Source organism: Archocentrus centrarchus, chromosome 14 (assembly GCF_007364275.1).
Source record: "Archocentrus centrarchus isolate MPI-CPG fArcCen1 chromosome 14, fArcCen1, whole genome shotgun sequence".
NCBI classification, from domain to species: domain Eukaryota; kingdom Metazoa; phylum Chordata; class Actinopteri; order Cichliformes; family Cichlidae; genus Archocentrus; species Archocentrus centrarchus.
The window spans coordinates 27560482-27576244 of NC_044359.1; the positions used below are offsets into that span (position 1 = coordinate 27560482).

The 15763-nt window shown below is 41.8% G+C and overlaps 2 protein-coding genes across 2 annotated transcripts; one reads left to right on the forward strand and one right to left on the reverse strand.

The window, feature by feature from the left end:
• Positions 1–764: 764 nt before the first annotated feature.
• cenpv (centromere protein V) lies at positions 765–2548 on the forward strand. Its single transcript, XM_030747251.1, has 4 exons — positions 765–918; positions 1068–1137; positions 2045–2159; positions 2369–2548. The coding sequence occupies exons 1-4, from the start codon at positions 827–829 to the stop codon at positions 2512–2514; spliced, it is 423 nt and encodes a 140-aa protein (XP_030603111.1). The 5' UTR covers positions 765–826; the 3' UTR covers positions 2515–2548.
• Positions 2549–2804: 256 nt separating this feature from the next.
• Positions 2805–15536, reverse strand: pigl (phosphatidylinositol glycan anchor biosynthesis, class L). The gene is given in 9 exon segments (XM_030747248.1): positions 2805–2971; positions 4547–4680; positions 5905–5936; positions 6806–6873; positions 8190–8280; positions 12953–13052; positions 15290–15299; positions 15301–15488; positions 15491–15536. Coding segments are annotated over 9 exon segments (798 nt in total). The 3' UTR covers positions 2805–2842.
• Between the last annotated feature and the right edge of the window lie 227 nt (positions 15537–15763).

The following is a 15763-nucleotide window of genomic DNA, read 5'->3' on the forward strand; positions in this document are numbered from 1 at the left end:
AACAGACTGAGCATCTAGTATTTGAACTACTGGCGAGCTTTAAGTACCAAACAGTGCCCACTTTTGGCTCCCACCACTACTAAAGATAATCATGGTACTGTAAACTGAATCAGCATAGGGTCAGATGGGGGCTCTGTGGGTTTCTATTTTTGGGACTATGGCTATAACGCAGCTCTTGGAGCCCTGATTCAAATAAAATATGTATTTGGGTCACAGCGTTCGGTTACCCCACCCCTGTGCTCTGACACTGTGTCATATGAAACCCAACTCATGATGCACCACGCCTGTGCTTTCCAACACAGAGCTGGGCATCTGGCTGATCTAGGTCTGCCTCTGAGGAATGTGTTTGTGCAAGTCTGCTGTACTTTGCCCTGCCCCTCATGCTGAATAATTGTGAACTGTTTCGAGCGAGGTGTTCCAGGAAAACATTCCAAGCAGGAAATAGCTAACATGAAATCAAAGCGTTCCCAGCTCGGGGAGACAACAAACCTTTTATTTTAAATGTAAAAAATAATGACTACATGAGTAGCTGTGTTTGAATCAAAAGCTTAGCTCCTGTAGGTGAAAGGTTTTTTAATGGGAATGTGTCTCTTATCAGAGCTGGACTTTCATCAGGTTCATTGTGTTTTCCTTGGTAGGATGACTGGAACTTTTTGGGTGGGAGCTCCACGTCAGCAGGTTTCACATCTAACGCGTGACACTGTTTCAACCTGAACTTTATGTAAGACTCAGGTAAATGCATTCTAGCATTTTCCTTCATGTGACTTAAACAAGGTGAAACCTTCCCAAATCTCAGCTTATGCATTTATACTGATTCACTTACAGAATGGACCTGGTGAAACATACAGGTGGCTGCCACTGCGGGGCTGTGAGGTTTGAAGTCTGGAGCTCTCCAGACCTCCATGTTTTTCATTGCAAGTATGGATTCAGGGATACTGTGGCAGAAATCTGTTTTTAGGCAGAAATGTGATTCTGGAATAGAAGCTACAATTTAAAGTATTCATATTCATGCCACGTTGAAGGTATTTCAATCAGTGCTGCACGTCATCTGATTTCTGTTTCTTCAGTTGCAGCATTTGCACAAAGAAACAAAACCATCATTTCATTGTTCCAAAAAGCCGCTTCACACTCTTACAGGTAAGGAACTCTGCTTCAAACACATCATTATATTGGATGTACAGGGCTGTGCAAAAGTCTTGAGCCACCCTAATTTCTAAATATTTTGCTTCCAAAGAGCCAGACTTTCTTGGAATTTTTTAAAAAGTTGAGCAATATTTCTCCAGGCTTCCAGAAATCCTGGAGAACTGTGGAATGGTTTTTGTTTGTTAAGCCACTCAACACTAATCTATGAATTATTCAAGCATAAAATGGCACCTAATTAAAGGGATGAACCAGTTCTGTCTACACATAATAGACAGCTTAGCAAACACTTTTAAATTCTATATAAAACAGTATTTTTGCACCAACAACGTGATTCCCAAAGAGCTATTAGCTAAAAACGTGGCATATCTCAGCATGGTGTGCAGTGTGTTCTTAAGAAATCTGAGGAAACTGGACAAGTGGAGGACAAAAGAAGAAGCGGAAGGCCTAAATCTATCTACAGAAGATGAACAGTATCTAAAAGTCATGTTCCTAAAGAGAAAAGAGAGAGAGATGCATCTGGCTCTTTAGTTGATCCATCTACTATTCGATGCACCCTCATTAGAAATATTCTCAGTGGAATGGTAGCATATTGCTGTCAACATGGCCGGAGGAGAGAGTTAAAACAGCACCTACAACCATCTGTAACACACGGTGGAGGCTCTGTCATGGTTTAGGGCTGCATTTCAGCCAGTGGTGTTGGAGATCTTGCCAAAAACTGATGGAATGATGAATGCAGAAAAGTGCCATAAGATTTTGACCCACCATGCAACCACCTGGAAAGTGACTGCTTGATAACAGCTTCTTTTTTCAAAATATAAAGAAATTAGGCTCAACACTTTTGCACAGCACTGCATATTTAAAATGAACAGTGAATTTTATTTTATATTTTATTCCTTCTTAGGGTTTGGATAATCTGACCACGTACACGTTTAACACTCATGTTGCTAAACACACCTTCTGTAAAACCTGCGGAGTTCAAAGTTTCTACACCCCATGCTCCAACCCTGACGGATATGGTATGACCCTGACAGCACAGTCACACTGGTCTCATGAGCTGTAAACACATTTCAACACCCTGCTATGTTTACTCCAAGCTAAACGACCCAGTCGTCTCTTTAACGCTGTGCTTTTATGCTATTTGTAGCAAACAGAAACTGTATGTTCACAGTGGGATTAGAGTTCAGATTAAATGACAGCCTTCTGTTACTGTTTTCATCTCCCTTAGGTGTTGCTCCGCACTGTCTGGATCCAGGTACTGTGCAGAGTGTCACAGTGGAAAAGTTTTGCGGAGAGAAATGGGAAGAAAGTATGCAAGCTCACAAAAGCATCAGAGACATGTCAAAACCGAAAGCAGACTTTGAGGAAAAATAACAGTGCTGTTATATAAGAAACTTATTTTCTTTAATCAGAATGATGACAGAAATATCGAACAGTCCTTTCGTTGGTCTTTAAAGTAATAAGAGAAACTCATAACCCCTCGGAAAAGCTTAAATACCCAGTATTTTTCATACAGTGTCGTGACTGAGACAATAAAAGTGTTTCCATAGAAAAAAAAAGACACCAAGTTCCTCATATTGTTAAATATTTCTTAAAAAACATATCACCTACTACCACCAACAGAGTATCAAAGAAATATGTAAACAGCTCCTAAATTCCCTGTATGTAAGAAGTGTGGCAATCAGTGCATTAGGACGAGCTTTTAATAGATCTTCAGGTTCTTTGGTCCCTGAGGAATCGTTTGGAACGTGTTTACGAACATGTAGCGAGAGAAGGTGATGTAGAGGTAACGAAACCACAGCAGCTGAGTGCGATGGCACAGCATGGCAGCCTGAAAAAGAAAAATGAGGAGATGATAGAACTCTAAGCTTGACATTTTAAAATCTCAGATGACAGCCAGCAGCGGTCCAAACAGAAGCACGTGTGAGAACGTACTTAATGTCCCCACAACATCTTTTCTTGTTTCTTCAACATTGGGCTCAGTTAGAAATGTCCCTGTTTTTGTGAGAAAAGCACTTTTGGTTTGACATTGATCAGAAAGTGTTACTTTAGTCTTTATGGATTTTAATTTAATATTTATACAGTTGTCCAGCAGCCTCTGTTGCTCCAGTGACACATCACATTACCCAATCCAGGTTTATCGTGCAGGCTGTACTGTGGAGCAGACAGAAGCAATTTGGCCTCTGTGAGTTTAATCGTAGTCACAAAATGCTCTTAAACTTTCTTCTGAAACTTGTCAGAGTATTCTTGTTTTCGGAAATGTAGGGTTTTCATGTGGGAACAAAACAACAGTGTGTACTGCTCCCTTTATAAACCAGCACAATCTGTCTTATAGTGGTACTGTATAATTCATGTTCCAGTGTCTGTTTCTCAGTGCACTTTAATGGCCTCCTTCCTCAGCTGTGCGATGGGGTCTCCAAATTCGCTTTCTATTCTGGTTAGAGCCAGCTTTTGTTGTTCTGTGAAAGCACTAGTACACACCGTTTTATAAAAATTTCAGTGCTCTTTTTTTTTTTGGCACAGACTCAATTTTTCATAAGAAAACTGCAGATATTTCATTTTAAAAAATATAATTTATTTATAATAAGTGGTTCCATTAATCATTGATTGTCATTTACAACAATCCATCCATCTTTTTTCTGCTGCCTACCCAACTCTGGGTGGTGGGGGTCTCTAGGCAGAGAAGCCCAGACCTCCCTCCCCACAGCCACCTCCTCCAGCTTTGGGGGAACACTGAAGCCTTTCCAAGCCAGCCAAGAGATGTAATCTCTCCAGCATGTCCTTGGTCTGCCCTGGCGACTCTTCCCAGTTGGATATGCCTGAAACACCTGACCAAGGTGGTGCCCAGGACGCATCCTAGTCAGATGCCCGAACCACCTCAACTAGCTCCTTTTGATGTGGAGGGGTAGCTTCTCTACTCTGAGCCCCTCTTGAATGGCTGCACTCCTCACCCTATCTCTAAGGGAGAGGCCAGCCACCCTTTGGAGGAAGTTTATTTCTGCCGCTGATATACATGATCTCGTTCTTTTGGTCTCTACCCGGAGATCGTGACCATAAACGATGGTAGGAACGTAGTTCAACCAGTAAATTGACAGTTTTGTTTTCACGCTCAGCTCTCGCTTCACTCAACAGACCGGTACAGCATCCGCATAACTGCAGATGTGTCACCAATCCATCTGTCAGTCTCGTGCTCCACTCTGTCCACACTCACATTTATGACAGTTTCATGTTATGTTACAAAAGCTTGTTGTAAATGATAACAGATTATTGAAAAATGTGCTTTTCCTTCAAAAACAAGGAGATTTTGAGTGTGTCCAAACTATTGCCTGGTACTGTACACGAGCTTATTAGGGTGCTCTTCTCAGAGTAGAGAACACCAAGTCTTGCCAACATACTGGAAGCTTACTTTGGCTTGCTTGTAGCCCTGTGAGCCTATAATGCAGCAGAGACGTGAGGGCAGAAGCCAACTGAGGGGAACGTCTAGGAAGGAGATGTACTTCCTGAGAAGGCCAACGGTCACCAGGGAGAGCAGAGTGCAGTCTGAGAGAAAAGACAAAGCTGTTAATGTTGTTAAACGCTTACTACAGAAGCAGACAATTAACAAGACCATCATGTAGACGCCACACTCAGACTGTTCTACTCTTGCTGCATTTTTGATGTAGTTCATCTGAAGTAGGCACTTCTATACTACAGACTAGCAATACAAAAGTTTCCACTTCTGTCTTTTATTGTCTTGTAGCAGGAGTCTGTGGAGCACGTGAACCTTAAAGCTTTAGGCAGTGAGGCAGTGAGCTTTGTTTTACAGCCGAGTGAAGAGGATTAACGTCAGGCCTAATTCTCATCTGCTTCCCCCAGAATTTACTGTAAGACCAGTTTAACAGGTGAGGAATAAATGCCTGGTAACAAAGAACACATGGTTAATGGCATGCTGCTAATCAAGATCATCCACTGACCTCAGAGGGCAGGGCAGACTGACAAGATCCTACCCTAGAAACCAGTGTGTGTGTTTACGGTGTGGCCGTAGATCTCACACGTGACTACACAAATGTCCGTTTCCCATCACCTCTCCTGCTCAAACATTTATGCTTTGGTATGCTCTGCGGGCGGTAGTGTTTACCAGATGAGCCCTTTTGTAGCATATTCATCCCCTCTCACTGTCCTACTTTTCCTTTTACATTCTGTTTGAAAAAATTCCCAAAAGTCATCATCACGAGACCTTTGATAAGAAACCAGAAGTGAAAATGTAATCGTTTTGGAAATTACTTCCTTACAAGAGACGCAAACACTGATTTTAACATCAGCCAACAACGTTGTCTGTAGTCTGATGGTGCAGTACACTGGTATCACATTTGGAGTTTAAGGTCCAACTGGCTTCATGCTGCCACCGACAGGCCAGCATGTTTAGTGGAGACACAACACTCATGCAACTCTTGTGAACAGAAGAGGGCGCTGTACATTAACAAAATAGCCAGTGTCCTTTCCATGGTTCTCATGCAAAATACAGCCTGGAGAGGTGCTGTTTTTGTCCTGTCATTTCTGATGAAAATAACTTTGCATTTGTAATTAAAGTGCTACCTAAATCATTCATGATGATAAACACATTTACAACCAGCATATTGCATAGTTAAAACTGTTTTGACCAAAGCAAGTTGGATAAAGTACCCCAAGAATTGGTTTTACAGACCACTGTTCTGAGAGTGACCAGCAAATCTAAATCCTCTGAGCACAGAAACCTCTTAAAGGTTCTTCCAGCATCAAACCTACCGCTGGGTACTTCTCCAGTGGAAGCGAGATGCCTGGAAGACAAAAAGAGGACATCAGTGTTACACACAGAAAATGTCAAGTGAGGCAAATGTTGTTGTCAAAGGACTGAAATGGCCACCGTGTGTGTGTGTGTGTGTGTGTGTGTGTGGGTGGGGTCACATATCAAGTGCTGGAGGGAGGTTTTTGGAAGTTTTCCTCCAGTCTTGCATTTTTTTATGCAATAGTTACTAACATGTTGACAGAAAACAACAGCACACTTTAAGATTTAGAGCCTGTGAAACTCGTCCGCAGCCCCTTTGTGTTTCCAGTCAAATGCGAATCTCGAGATTTGATTTGGAGAGCACAAATCTCATCGAGGCCCACAAAAGAACAGAGAACCATAGGAGAGAAAAGATCACGACTTACTCAGCAGACAGGTAAGTGTGGTATGGGGACTGCAATGTTCTCCTCACAGTGCAAAACACTTTTTTTCTTTTTTTTTTTTTTTTAAGCCAACAGTCTGATGCAACTTGCTTGGCTAGCCTCTCCAAACCAGAGCTGCCCTCCCACCTCACCACTTCAGGGACAGGATTTAGTGTTGCTCGCTGGGAGCAGAGCCGAGTGCCTCTGAGGACTCTGTTTGGATGACCTCTCAGCTATGTAACAGACCAATTCTGAAAAACATGGTGTGTGTGTGTGTGTGTGTGTGTGTACTTGTGGGGAAACAGTTGGAGAGATGATTGTTAATGTGAGTCCAAATGTTCAGCATTTTCCTGGATGGTGTTTAATGATAGCAGAATGAGCTGGTTTCTGTGTTTAAACCACAAAGTATGCCTGACGATGGCAACTTTAGGGAACAAAAAAAAAGGTGGTGTTGGTGGTGGTGGGGGGGGTTCTGATGGAAACATCTTAAAGTCTATACCTGACAGCATTATGGATAGCTATGTGATTGGCATGGCTGCTCACACCTCGTCCATCAAAGGTCAGCACCTGAAACAACAAAATATCTCATTGTGTGGGTGAAAAGCCAGAGTTCTGGTATCTAAAAGTGAATTTAAATAAGGCAAAAACAGAGGGAAGGACTTTCTTAGGTTTCTGTGTGTGACTGTGGAGCCTTTTGGCAGCTGACAACTGATATTTAAAAGCCTTTTTTGTGCATGCATGCTTGCACACCAGAGGAAGCAGGTGAAAAAAAAAAAATCAGGTCAAAGGGAAGAGAACAGAACTTGACTAAAAGACTTGAACATTTGCTCTGCTCAGGCAGATTCTACCATGACTTTGCAATCAAGCACAAGTTTAAGATGTCAAACTCAGTGTATTATAATGAATCCGTGATCTGTGAGCTGGAGCTCAGGAGGTAGAACAGGTCATCTACTAATTGGAAGGTTGGTGGTTTGATCCCTGGCTGCTCCAGTCTGCATGCCAAAGTATCCTTGGGCAAGATACTGAACCCTAAGCTGCTCTCCGCTGCATTCCTCCAAGTGTGACTGTTAGATAGAAAGCACTTAGGTGCAGAAAAAAGGGGACTGAGGCATGTTGTATAAAGCATTTTAAGTGCTCAGGTAGTCCTCATTTAAATATGGAAAAACAAAAGAATGACAAGGCACAATATTATTCAGCTGGGGAAAAGGACACTGAAGTTTGGTTCCTCTGTGCTTTCCCCTGCTTAAACTCATTAGAGAAAATGTTTCCCGTCTGACTAACACAACTCTCAAAGTTACTTTTTGACTAAAGGTTCTTTTTGGCTGCGGAGCCTGACAGGATGGGAGGAGTCAGTGTGTTTGATATCTTTGATAGCAAAAAATAAAAATAAATCAGCAGCTAAACGGTAATAACTCAGCCGTGCTTCTCCATCTTCTACAGTGAAGAGCGGTCCACCCTCTTTCTGTTTGTCAGGGCGGTGACTAGTTTTGCTGTTGTCGAGAGAAATTTTCTGATTCTAAATTTATATCATTCCCATTAGCTAACAGTGCAGAACTGCACTGGGTACGATAAGAATCTCCGTGTAAACCCACAAACTGAATCCAAACTTTCTAAGCACAGACCATTTCCCCCTGAATTCAAGGAGGCTCAAAATGCAGTCTGGTTAGGAGTGAAAGAGATGGTGGACGACAGGATTATTATGCAGACCACTGGGATAATCCACAAGGAAGCTGTGGTGCCAAAACATATTGCAAAAACAAAACAATACAGCACATGTATTTCTTACACAGAATGGCAGGGAAACTGAGTGGTAACACCAACCAGGAAATGACAGAAAAGCCACTTCTTTGAAAGGCAAGACTTAAACACAGAGTGGACCATACCATGTTGACAGAGTGAGCTCTTATGTGCTTCAGGATTTCAGAGGAGACCAGTGAGATGCTCCATTCTGCTTTGGGATCATCTGGAAGTTTTCTGGAGGGCAAAAAGCAACTCTGGTTATCTACCCAGTTAATAATAAAACAGCGTTTTACTGAGAAACCGCAGTGCACTGTGTCTGCATTGTAACATTTTTGAACATTTTAATGCAGATTTTAAAAAAATGGGCTGTTGTGGAATGCAAACATGAGGGAGCGCTGGGAAGTAGAGAGGTTAAGGGTCTGAAGGCTCTTAGCATCGTGTTCTTCTGGAACGAGAGCCTGGAGGCACCGCAGAGTGCACATCTAACATCACACTTGGCCTGCTGACTCTCTTGGCCCACTAAACATGCACACTCCCTTAAGGGCATAAAATTGAAGCTATTGTTGTTCAATGTCGTCCTAAACTCGAGAGAATCAGGCTACAAAAAAAGAACACAACACAAAGGAAACTAAAAGATAGAGAGTGAAATCTGTAGTATGACGTGTTGTGTTTGGGCTAGCACATGTTTGGAATAACATGATTGCATGCATGTAGAGCCATTTACAGTTGCAGACATTTTTTAAGTTAATCTCTGGTAAAAATTTGAATGCAAAGCCTTTAGAGATCAATAACATGTCGCTTTGGTGGAGGTAATTAATTAATGAATTCAGGAAATTATCAGTTAAGTAATTGCTAGCTGCAGCCCTACATGCATATTGTGCATGGAATGGGGGTGGGTGTGGCCACGTGTTAGCAGTTGCTTGCCTCCTCTTCGTTGCTAACAATGAGTCAGGATAGTTGAGCGTGCAGAGGGCAGTGATGGATTAGAACACAAATCTGCTGGCTGTTGGTTGTGTGAGGGTCAGGCTTTGGTGTGAGGGATGGAGGGTGGGGTTATGTGGAGGGCTGACTGTGTCACAGGGAGGAAGGAGGAAGGGTCAAGGGTTCAGAGATAGTTTAAAACTGTCTGTCACAGAGTGAATGCACCACTCTGGCACTTGCATACAAGTGACCTACATTTAATAAGAGCTGTGTGTATGGATCCGCTTTGGACTAAAGCTAATAAAAACCAGGGAGAGGATTTCTGAACATGAGCGACTGTAATGTTGTACTAAGTTTAATGTTACACTAATCCCACTTTCAGACATTTTGAATCACGCTTGAAATCTGCAGCTGTGCAAAAGCCGGGAGAGGAAGGAGGAGGGAGGAAAGAAAAATGAACAAAAGATAAAAAAGACACCTGACCTTTCTCAAACAGGATGCAGGCTGAGTGTCAGCTTTGCCATGGCAACAGTGCAAAATGTCCTAAAGTAACCTCCCCAGCTCCCTTTTGTAGCTTTGCATGTAGATGTCTAATTGCTTGCAGGCATCTGTATGCAGTTGTTGAACTTTGGCCCAGTAAAGGGATTCTGTGTGTGTGTGTGTGTGTCAGAGAGGGCTTGTTTAGTCTGCTCACATGGACCACAGGCCTATGCAACTGCCAGACTTCTGTCCACATTGTCAGATTATATGTCCTGTTGGGAATGGCTGAGATGCCACTACGTGCCAATTGTACGCCCACAATATCCCTGTGTAATAAGGCAGTTACAACTATAGTAACAACCCTGGCTGACACGTGTTGTTTCATGATGATTTGCAGATGTGTAGCTGCAGGTATGGCCAATATTCACTCATGTTTGGCTAAGAAAATGTCACAAAATAACCATAATAGAATAACTGAATGCTGTTAACCATGGAAATTGTTATTTTAGTGTTGTTTTGGAAGCAATTTGCGCAGAAAAAGAGAGATTTAATGTGACAAAATTCTAAATTTGTTGCTGGCTGCAGCGTTCAGTAAATGGAAAATTAAAAGTGTGACTATGGAGCGGTTCAGTCTGTGCTGCTGACAAATGAATCTCAAGTAAAAGTAAAGCCAGAGGTCAACAGCAGGGCTGGAAGGTCTCATCACAGTTTACTTCACCCTGCCATGTGCTTCTAAATCAACCGGGACTATTTTTACCACTGATCAATGTATATTTAATGCTTGTGTGTGGATATGGTGTCTCTGCTGTGAGTACCACTTTCCTTTCCTGAAACTTGTGCTGAGCTCTGTGTTTCTATCATTACAGAGAACTACATTAATCCAATCCAAAACAGACACTTTAGGTTTATGGTTTACCTCTGCAAGAAGCTTTCTGAGTGACGTACATTAACAGGGAAGTCAGAGAGAAATGAGGTGAGCCAGACAGAGTGAGGCTTCACTTCAGTCTCATGGATAATGTAATGAAGAAGTGGAATGGCTGGATTTGTGCAGTGAGCAGCTATAATCGAGTTCCAGGGAGCAGACAGAGGTCAAGCCGGAGCAAGTGGAGAGGCAGCAGAGCGTGCTCAGATCTAGCTTGATCACAAAAGCCCCAACATGCACCGGAGCCCCAGATACTGTCAACACAACTGTCCTATTCAGTGAGCATTAAAGGGAAAATCCTATTTTAACGAATTTACATGTTATTCCTGTCATCTTGGAGAACTGAGATACAGCTGTGAGTGAGTCTCACCCACATCTGTCCTGAAATATAACCTCGCACTGTGTCCTTTTATGAATTTTGTTATGATGTCGAGTATTCAGTGGAGAGAGTGCACCACTCTGATGAATAAGATGATAGAACTGTAAAGAATAAAATGAACATTCATCTAGATGATTGTAGTAAGCGCCTTGAAGCAACTGTTTGTTGTGATTTGTTGCTAGATAAATAAAACTGAATTGAACTGAATAGTAAAGCCACACTGGAAGTCTCAGAAACTGCAGCTTCTCGATTTGCCACTTGAGGCTGGCTTCGAAAGTGAGTCGATCCCATTGGTTCCCATATTAAATATTATGTACAATCAAGTGTTTGCATTACAAAAGAAGCCAAACCCAACAAAAAGCCAACAAAAATACACCAAAGAAATATTCTGATCTTATGGACTTTGAGGATTTACTTTAGGTTTTATCCGATGGTATAATCTAAAAGATCTCAGCTCTAGAGCCAAGCTGCTCACTTTCACCACAACAGCGCTAACTGTACTGTTAAAAGACAGCACCACCTGTGACACTGAGCACTGTGTGATTATTGTGTGTTAGATGTCAAGCTTTGGACGTGCATCTGCACATACTTGAGCAGTGGAGGTTAAGAGCAAATCCAAAGACCGGTTATCCATGTACAGACACTCCAAGGGAAAAACGGTTTGGAATGACCTACATTAGCAGTGCTTAGAGCGTGGCCAAAATGTATCCCACAGTCCTTGGCAGTTGGCTTCTGCAGACATGGGCAAGAGAGGAGGGTGGTAATAGGGAGAGAGAGCATGAGAGAATTTGACTGTGAGAGAGTGGAGCTCGGGCTCTCAAAGTGCTGATTAGATGTGTGTTTCGAGCAAACAGCAGAATACACAGAAAAGGAAATGGGCTACACTCCAGTTCAGCAGAAGTGCAGACAGCCCTAAGATCAAAGTTCAGCTATATTCTGTGTGCACAAGATGATAACATGGGAAGCCTGTGCATGTGAGTTCAAAAAAAGCACACACACACACACACACACACACACACACACACACACACTGCTCTCTGGGGCAGACAACCTGGGAATGCTGCCAGCTTATTACTGAGTTCCAGGTTAGCACCAGGGTTCATGCAGCTCTCCTGGTGAGCCAACATGTAGGCAGTCCTGATGTTCTTAGAATCTCAAAACATTTTTAAGAAAAGCTGCGCAATTGATCCACGGGAGGGGGGGGGGGGGGCATGTTCTGCATTGAAATGTTCTGTTCGTGCAACAAAGCTGGAATGTGCATGCATTTTTTTCCCACTAATTTTCCACAAGAAAATGGTTGCTGACTAAAGAGTGACACTAGTTCTTTTCAACCTCCGCCTCAGAGAGACACATAAAAAAAAAAAAGTTTTCCACTGGATCAAGAATTACTACAAAGATCAGTTCTCACAAGTCAAAACTGATATAAATATGAAGTTTTGGACACAAAAAGGACCCAAGTATAAAGGACTTTATTTAGGTAATATTAAAATTGATATCATTTCATTTTGTATTCATGAGGAAAATATCATCATACAACTAACAGGATAAACGTCTAACTCAGGTACAGACATCCCAGTTGGCACCGTTTTCTCTTAGGGCACACTGACTAAACAGGCTGAGTGACTGCTCAGGGCGTACAAACAGCTCAGTGGTGAAACAAGCAAATGTTCTTCTAAAGGCCTCTAATAGGAGAAAAGATCATTTACTTATAATTTAAAAACTTTTTATAATGTCTTTACTTTTTTCAAGATGTAAATTTAAATAGATGTGTATATACATAATGTAAATTCATAAAAGGATAGAAACACTGATGCCATGATGGAATTTTTAAGGTCTTTAAGGGGCTTTGTGTCCTACAGGGCTGACCTATCACTGCCTCCGGGACCTACTCATATATTTCCTCTGTGACAGAAAGGTAATCTATCAGGCCAGACCACATCAGAGCTGTCATAGTGAGAATGGGAGGGCTGTGATTTGTGGTCAAGTCTCTGTTTGTTCTGATAGACAGCGGGCAGCAGGGAGGGGGCTGATGAGCTCCAGCAGGAACACATGCTGTGACCTGACTCCTCAGCTGAAGGCAGCATACATCAATGGAGTGTGCACACATCTGTATATTTAGTGGAACTAATTCTTTGAATATGAAAGGCACAAAACTCAATTACTGTTATTTTTATGTTGCATGCTCGGTGCAGATGGCTTCTTACTTGTGGTCTACTATGGTGATCCTGGAGGCTGGAATCCCCAACACGGTACAGCTGTTCAGAAGTTCTTGTTTACGCTGAGCTCCCTGATTGTAGTAGTTTCCTGCATAATAAGTAGAGGTCACATTAGATGTTAGATATGCTATAATAAAATGAGTGGATCATGTATAATTAACAGTTTCGATAGTTTTAAATTTGGGGAAGGGTAGATGGGCTCTGGCGCCAGAGTGGGGTTCCCCAAGAGAACTCTAAACAACATCATGTTTTCCTGTGCTTATGCCACTTATGGGAAGCTTTTACCGACACTTCCAGTGCACGACAAGTTGTTTTCAGCTCAAGCAAGTGCTTGTCACAGTGGTTATAAAGTTGTTGAGTTGACGGAGGATTAAGGCAGGAAGTAAAATAATGAGAAACAGGTGAACCCAATCAGATGCTAAAGAGGGTGGACAAAGCATAAAGTAAAATGCAGAAAGCTGCACGAGGAACTAACATTCAAAAATACAACAGGAAAGTTAAACTAAAGAGGACAAACCATGCAGACAACTGGAAGGTGCACACAGACATGAACATAGTCCACAACTTAAGGGCAATACCTAAAAACTAATAATTACAACAATAAAACAAAGATTACAACAAAGACCCTGACAATGCATCGATTATGTCCTGGTGTTCACAGACAGCTGTGGACACCAGGGACTTTCAGTTGTTCTTATACTTCTTTACCTTTTGCACCCAATTCCAAAAAAGTTGGGATGCCTTCTATAATTTGAAGAGAAGCAGAATTTAATTATTTGCAAATCTCATAAACCATATTTTCTTCCCATAGGAAATATATAATTTTTACAATTTCATGAAAATATTAGCTCCTTTTGAATTTGATGGCAGCAACATGTCTCAAAAAAAAGGGATGGAAAAGTACTGCAACAGAAGTAAACATGGGCAGAGCTTCACCAATCTGCAAGGAAAGGCACTGAACTGTGGCAGCTGCTACATTTTCGGCATGCTCTGTGTTTGATGACAATAAAAGCTTTTCTATTCTATTCTATTCTATTTCTATGACTTCTCTCCCAGGTCATTCGCACCCCACCTGTAATGACTGTGCGTCTCACAGTTTGAGAAACACTGGAATATCTCATCATCTACAGTACATAATATCATCAAAAGATTCAGAGAATCTGGAGAAAACTTCTGCGCAAGGGACAAGGCTGAAAATCAATATTGGATGTTGGATGCTGCCATCTCTCTCCCACATCTTTTTTAGGGAAGGCCTTGCATATTTCAGCAAGATGATGCTAAACTGCAAACTGGATCCATTACAGCAGCATGTCTTCACAGCAGAAGAGTCGAGGTGTTGAACTGATCTGCCTGCAGTCCAGACCTTTAAGCAATGGAAAAACATTTGAAGCATCATGAACCAAAAAGTACACAAAGAAGATCCGGATTGTTGAGCAGCTAGAATCCTCAATCAGACAAGAATGGGACAGCATTCCTCTCCCCAAATGTCCAGCAGCTGCTCTCCAGATGTTTTGCTGACTGTTGTTGACAGAAGACGGGATGTATACATGGTAGTAAACATGGCTCTGTCCCAGCCTTTTTGAGACGTGTTGCTGACATTTATTCAAAATGACCTCCTTTTATACTTAAAAATGAGACATTTTCCCACCTTTAAAAGGTTTTCTATGTTCTAGTGTGAATGAAATACATAATTATGAGATTTGCAAATCACTGCGTTCTTTTTGTAAATTTACATTTGACACAGCATCCAAATTTGTCCGGTAATTGGGGCTTGTACACCTGGAGAATGCATGAGAAGTTGGTACCCTGTCATAATGTCTGACAAATTAGGGGGCTCCTGCATATCTGCACAGAGCCTTGTATGCACATCCCTGATGAAGAAATTGCAACCTGGTTCTCCTGTGCTTGGCGTTGCTCTGTGTGCAATATGCATTGTCATGGTTCAAGGAGGTGCCAAATGGTATGTCTAACGATGAGGTTTTTTTCTTTATCACTGTCAATTACATTTTCAACAGCACAAAAGAATGACACTTCGGAAATTTAGTGAATTGGGTAATAACAGTCAGTACATTTACCTATTTTATACTGATTACATTTGAGCTCTGAATCCCTTATCTTATGGTATTCCTTTACCCACATAATTTACAGAAACCAGGAGTCACAAGACAGCCTTTCCAAAAATATATTAAAGTTTTTGATGCGTCTATATATAAATACCAGGTACTAGCCAGTCAGCAGGAAGCACAATATTTAATTTTAGTTTTCTATGCCTTCATACGGGCTGTTTTCATTATTTATGCAAGCGTGAGTGTGCTATCTCCGTACCTTCAGAAAGAACAGAGCAACTGAACGCTGGCGTTTAATTCAACGAGCCGTACAATGGTCGGCGCGAAGAACATGCACTCATCATCCGGATGCGCAGTCACAACCAGAGCCCTGATACCTTCGCTGTCTGCGTCTCTGCTCAGCACATGGTTCAAAGACTGCACCAAAGTCCTCCGATGTCGACAGTAAATACACTTATCAACGCTAAATAGGACAAAATTATGATGACAACCAGGTACAAAGTCATTATTTTGACCGGTACCGCAAAACAATCCGTTGTAAAGACAAAAGCCTGAAGTGTAAATGGTTCCACATGTTAAAACAACAACAACAAACAAATGGGGGTCTTTATGCTGTTCCTAACGTTACTCATTTATTAATTAATCCAACAACTAGAAGTATTAAGACAGTCAACAAGCATATGTTCCCACATTTATTCCCACGATAGCGTATTTTACTTATTTTAGAGTCACC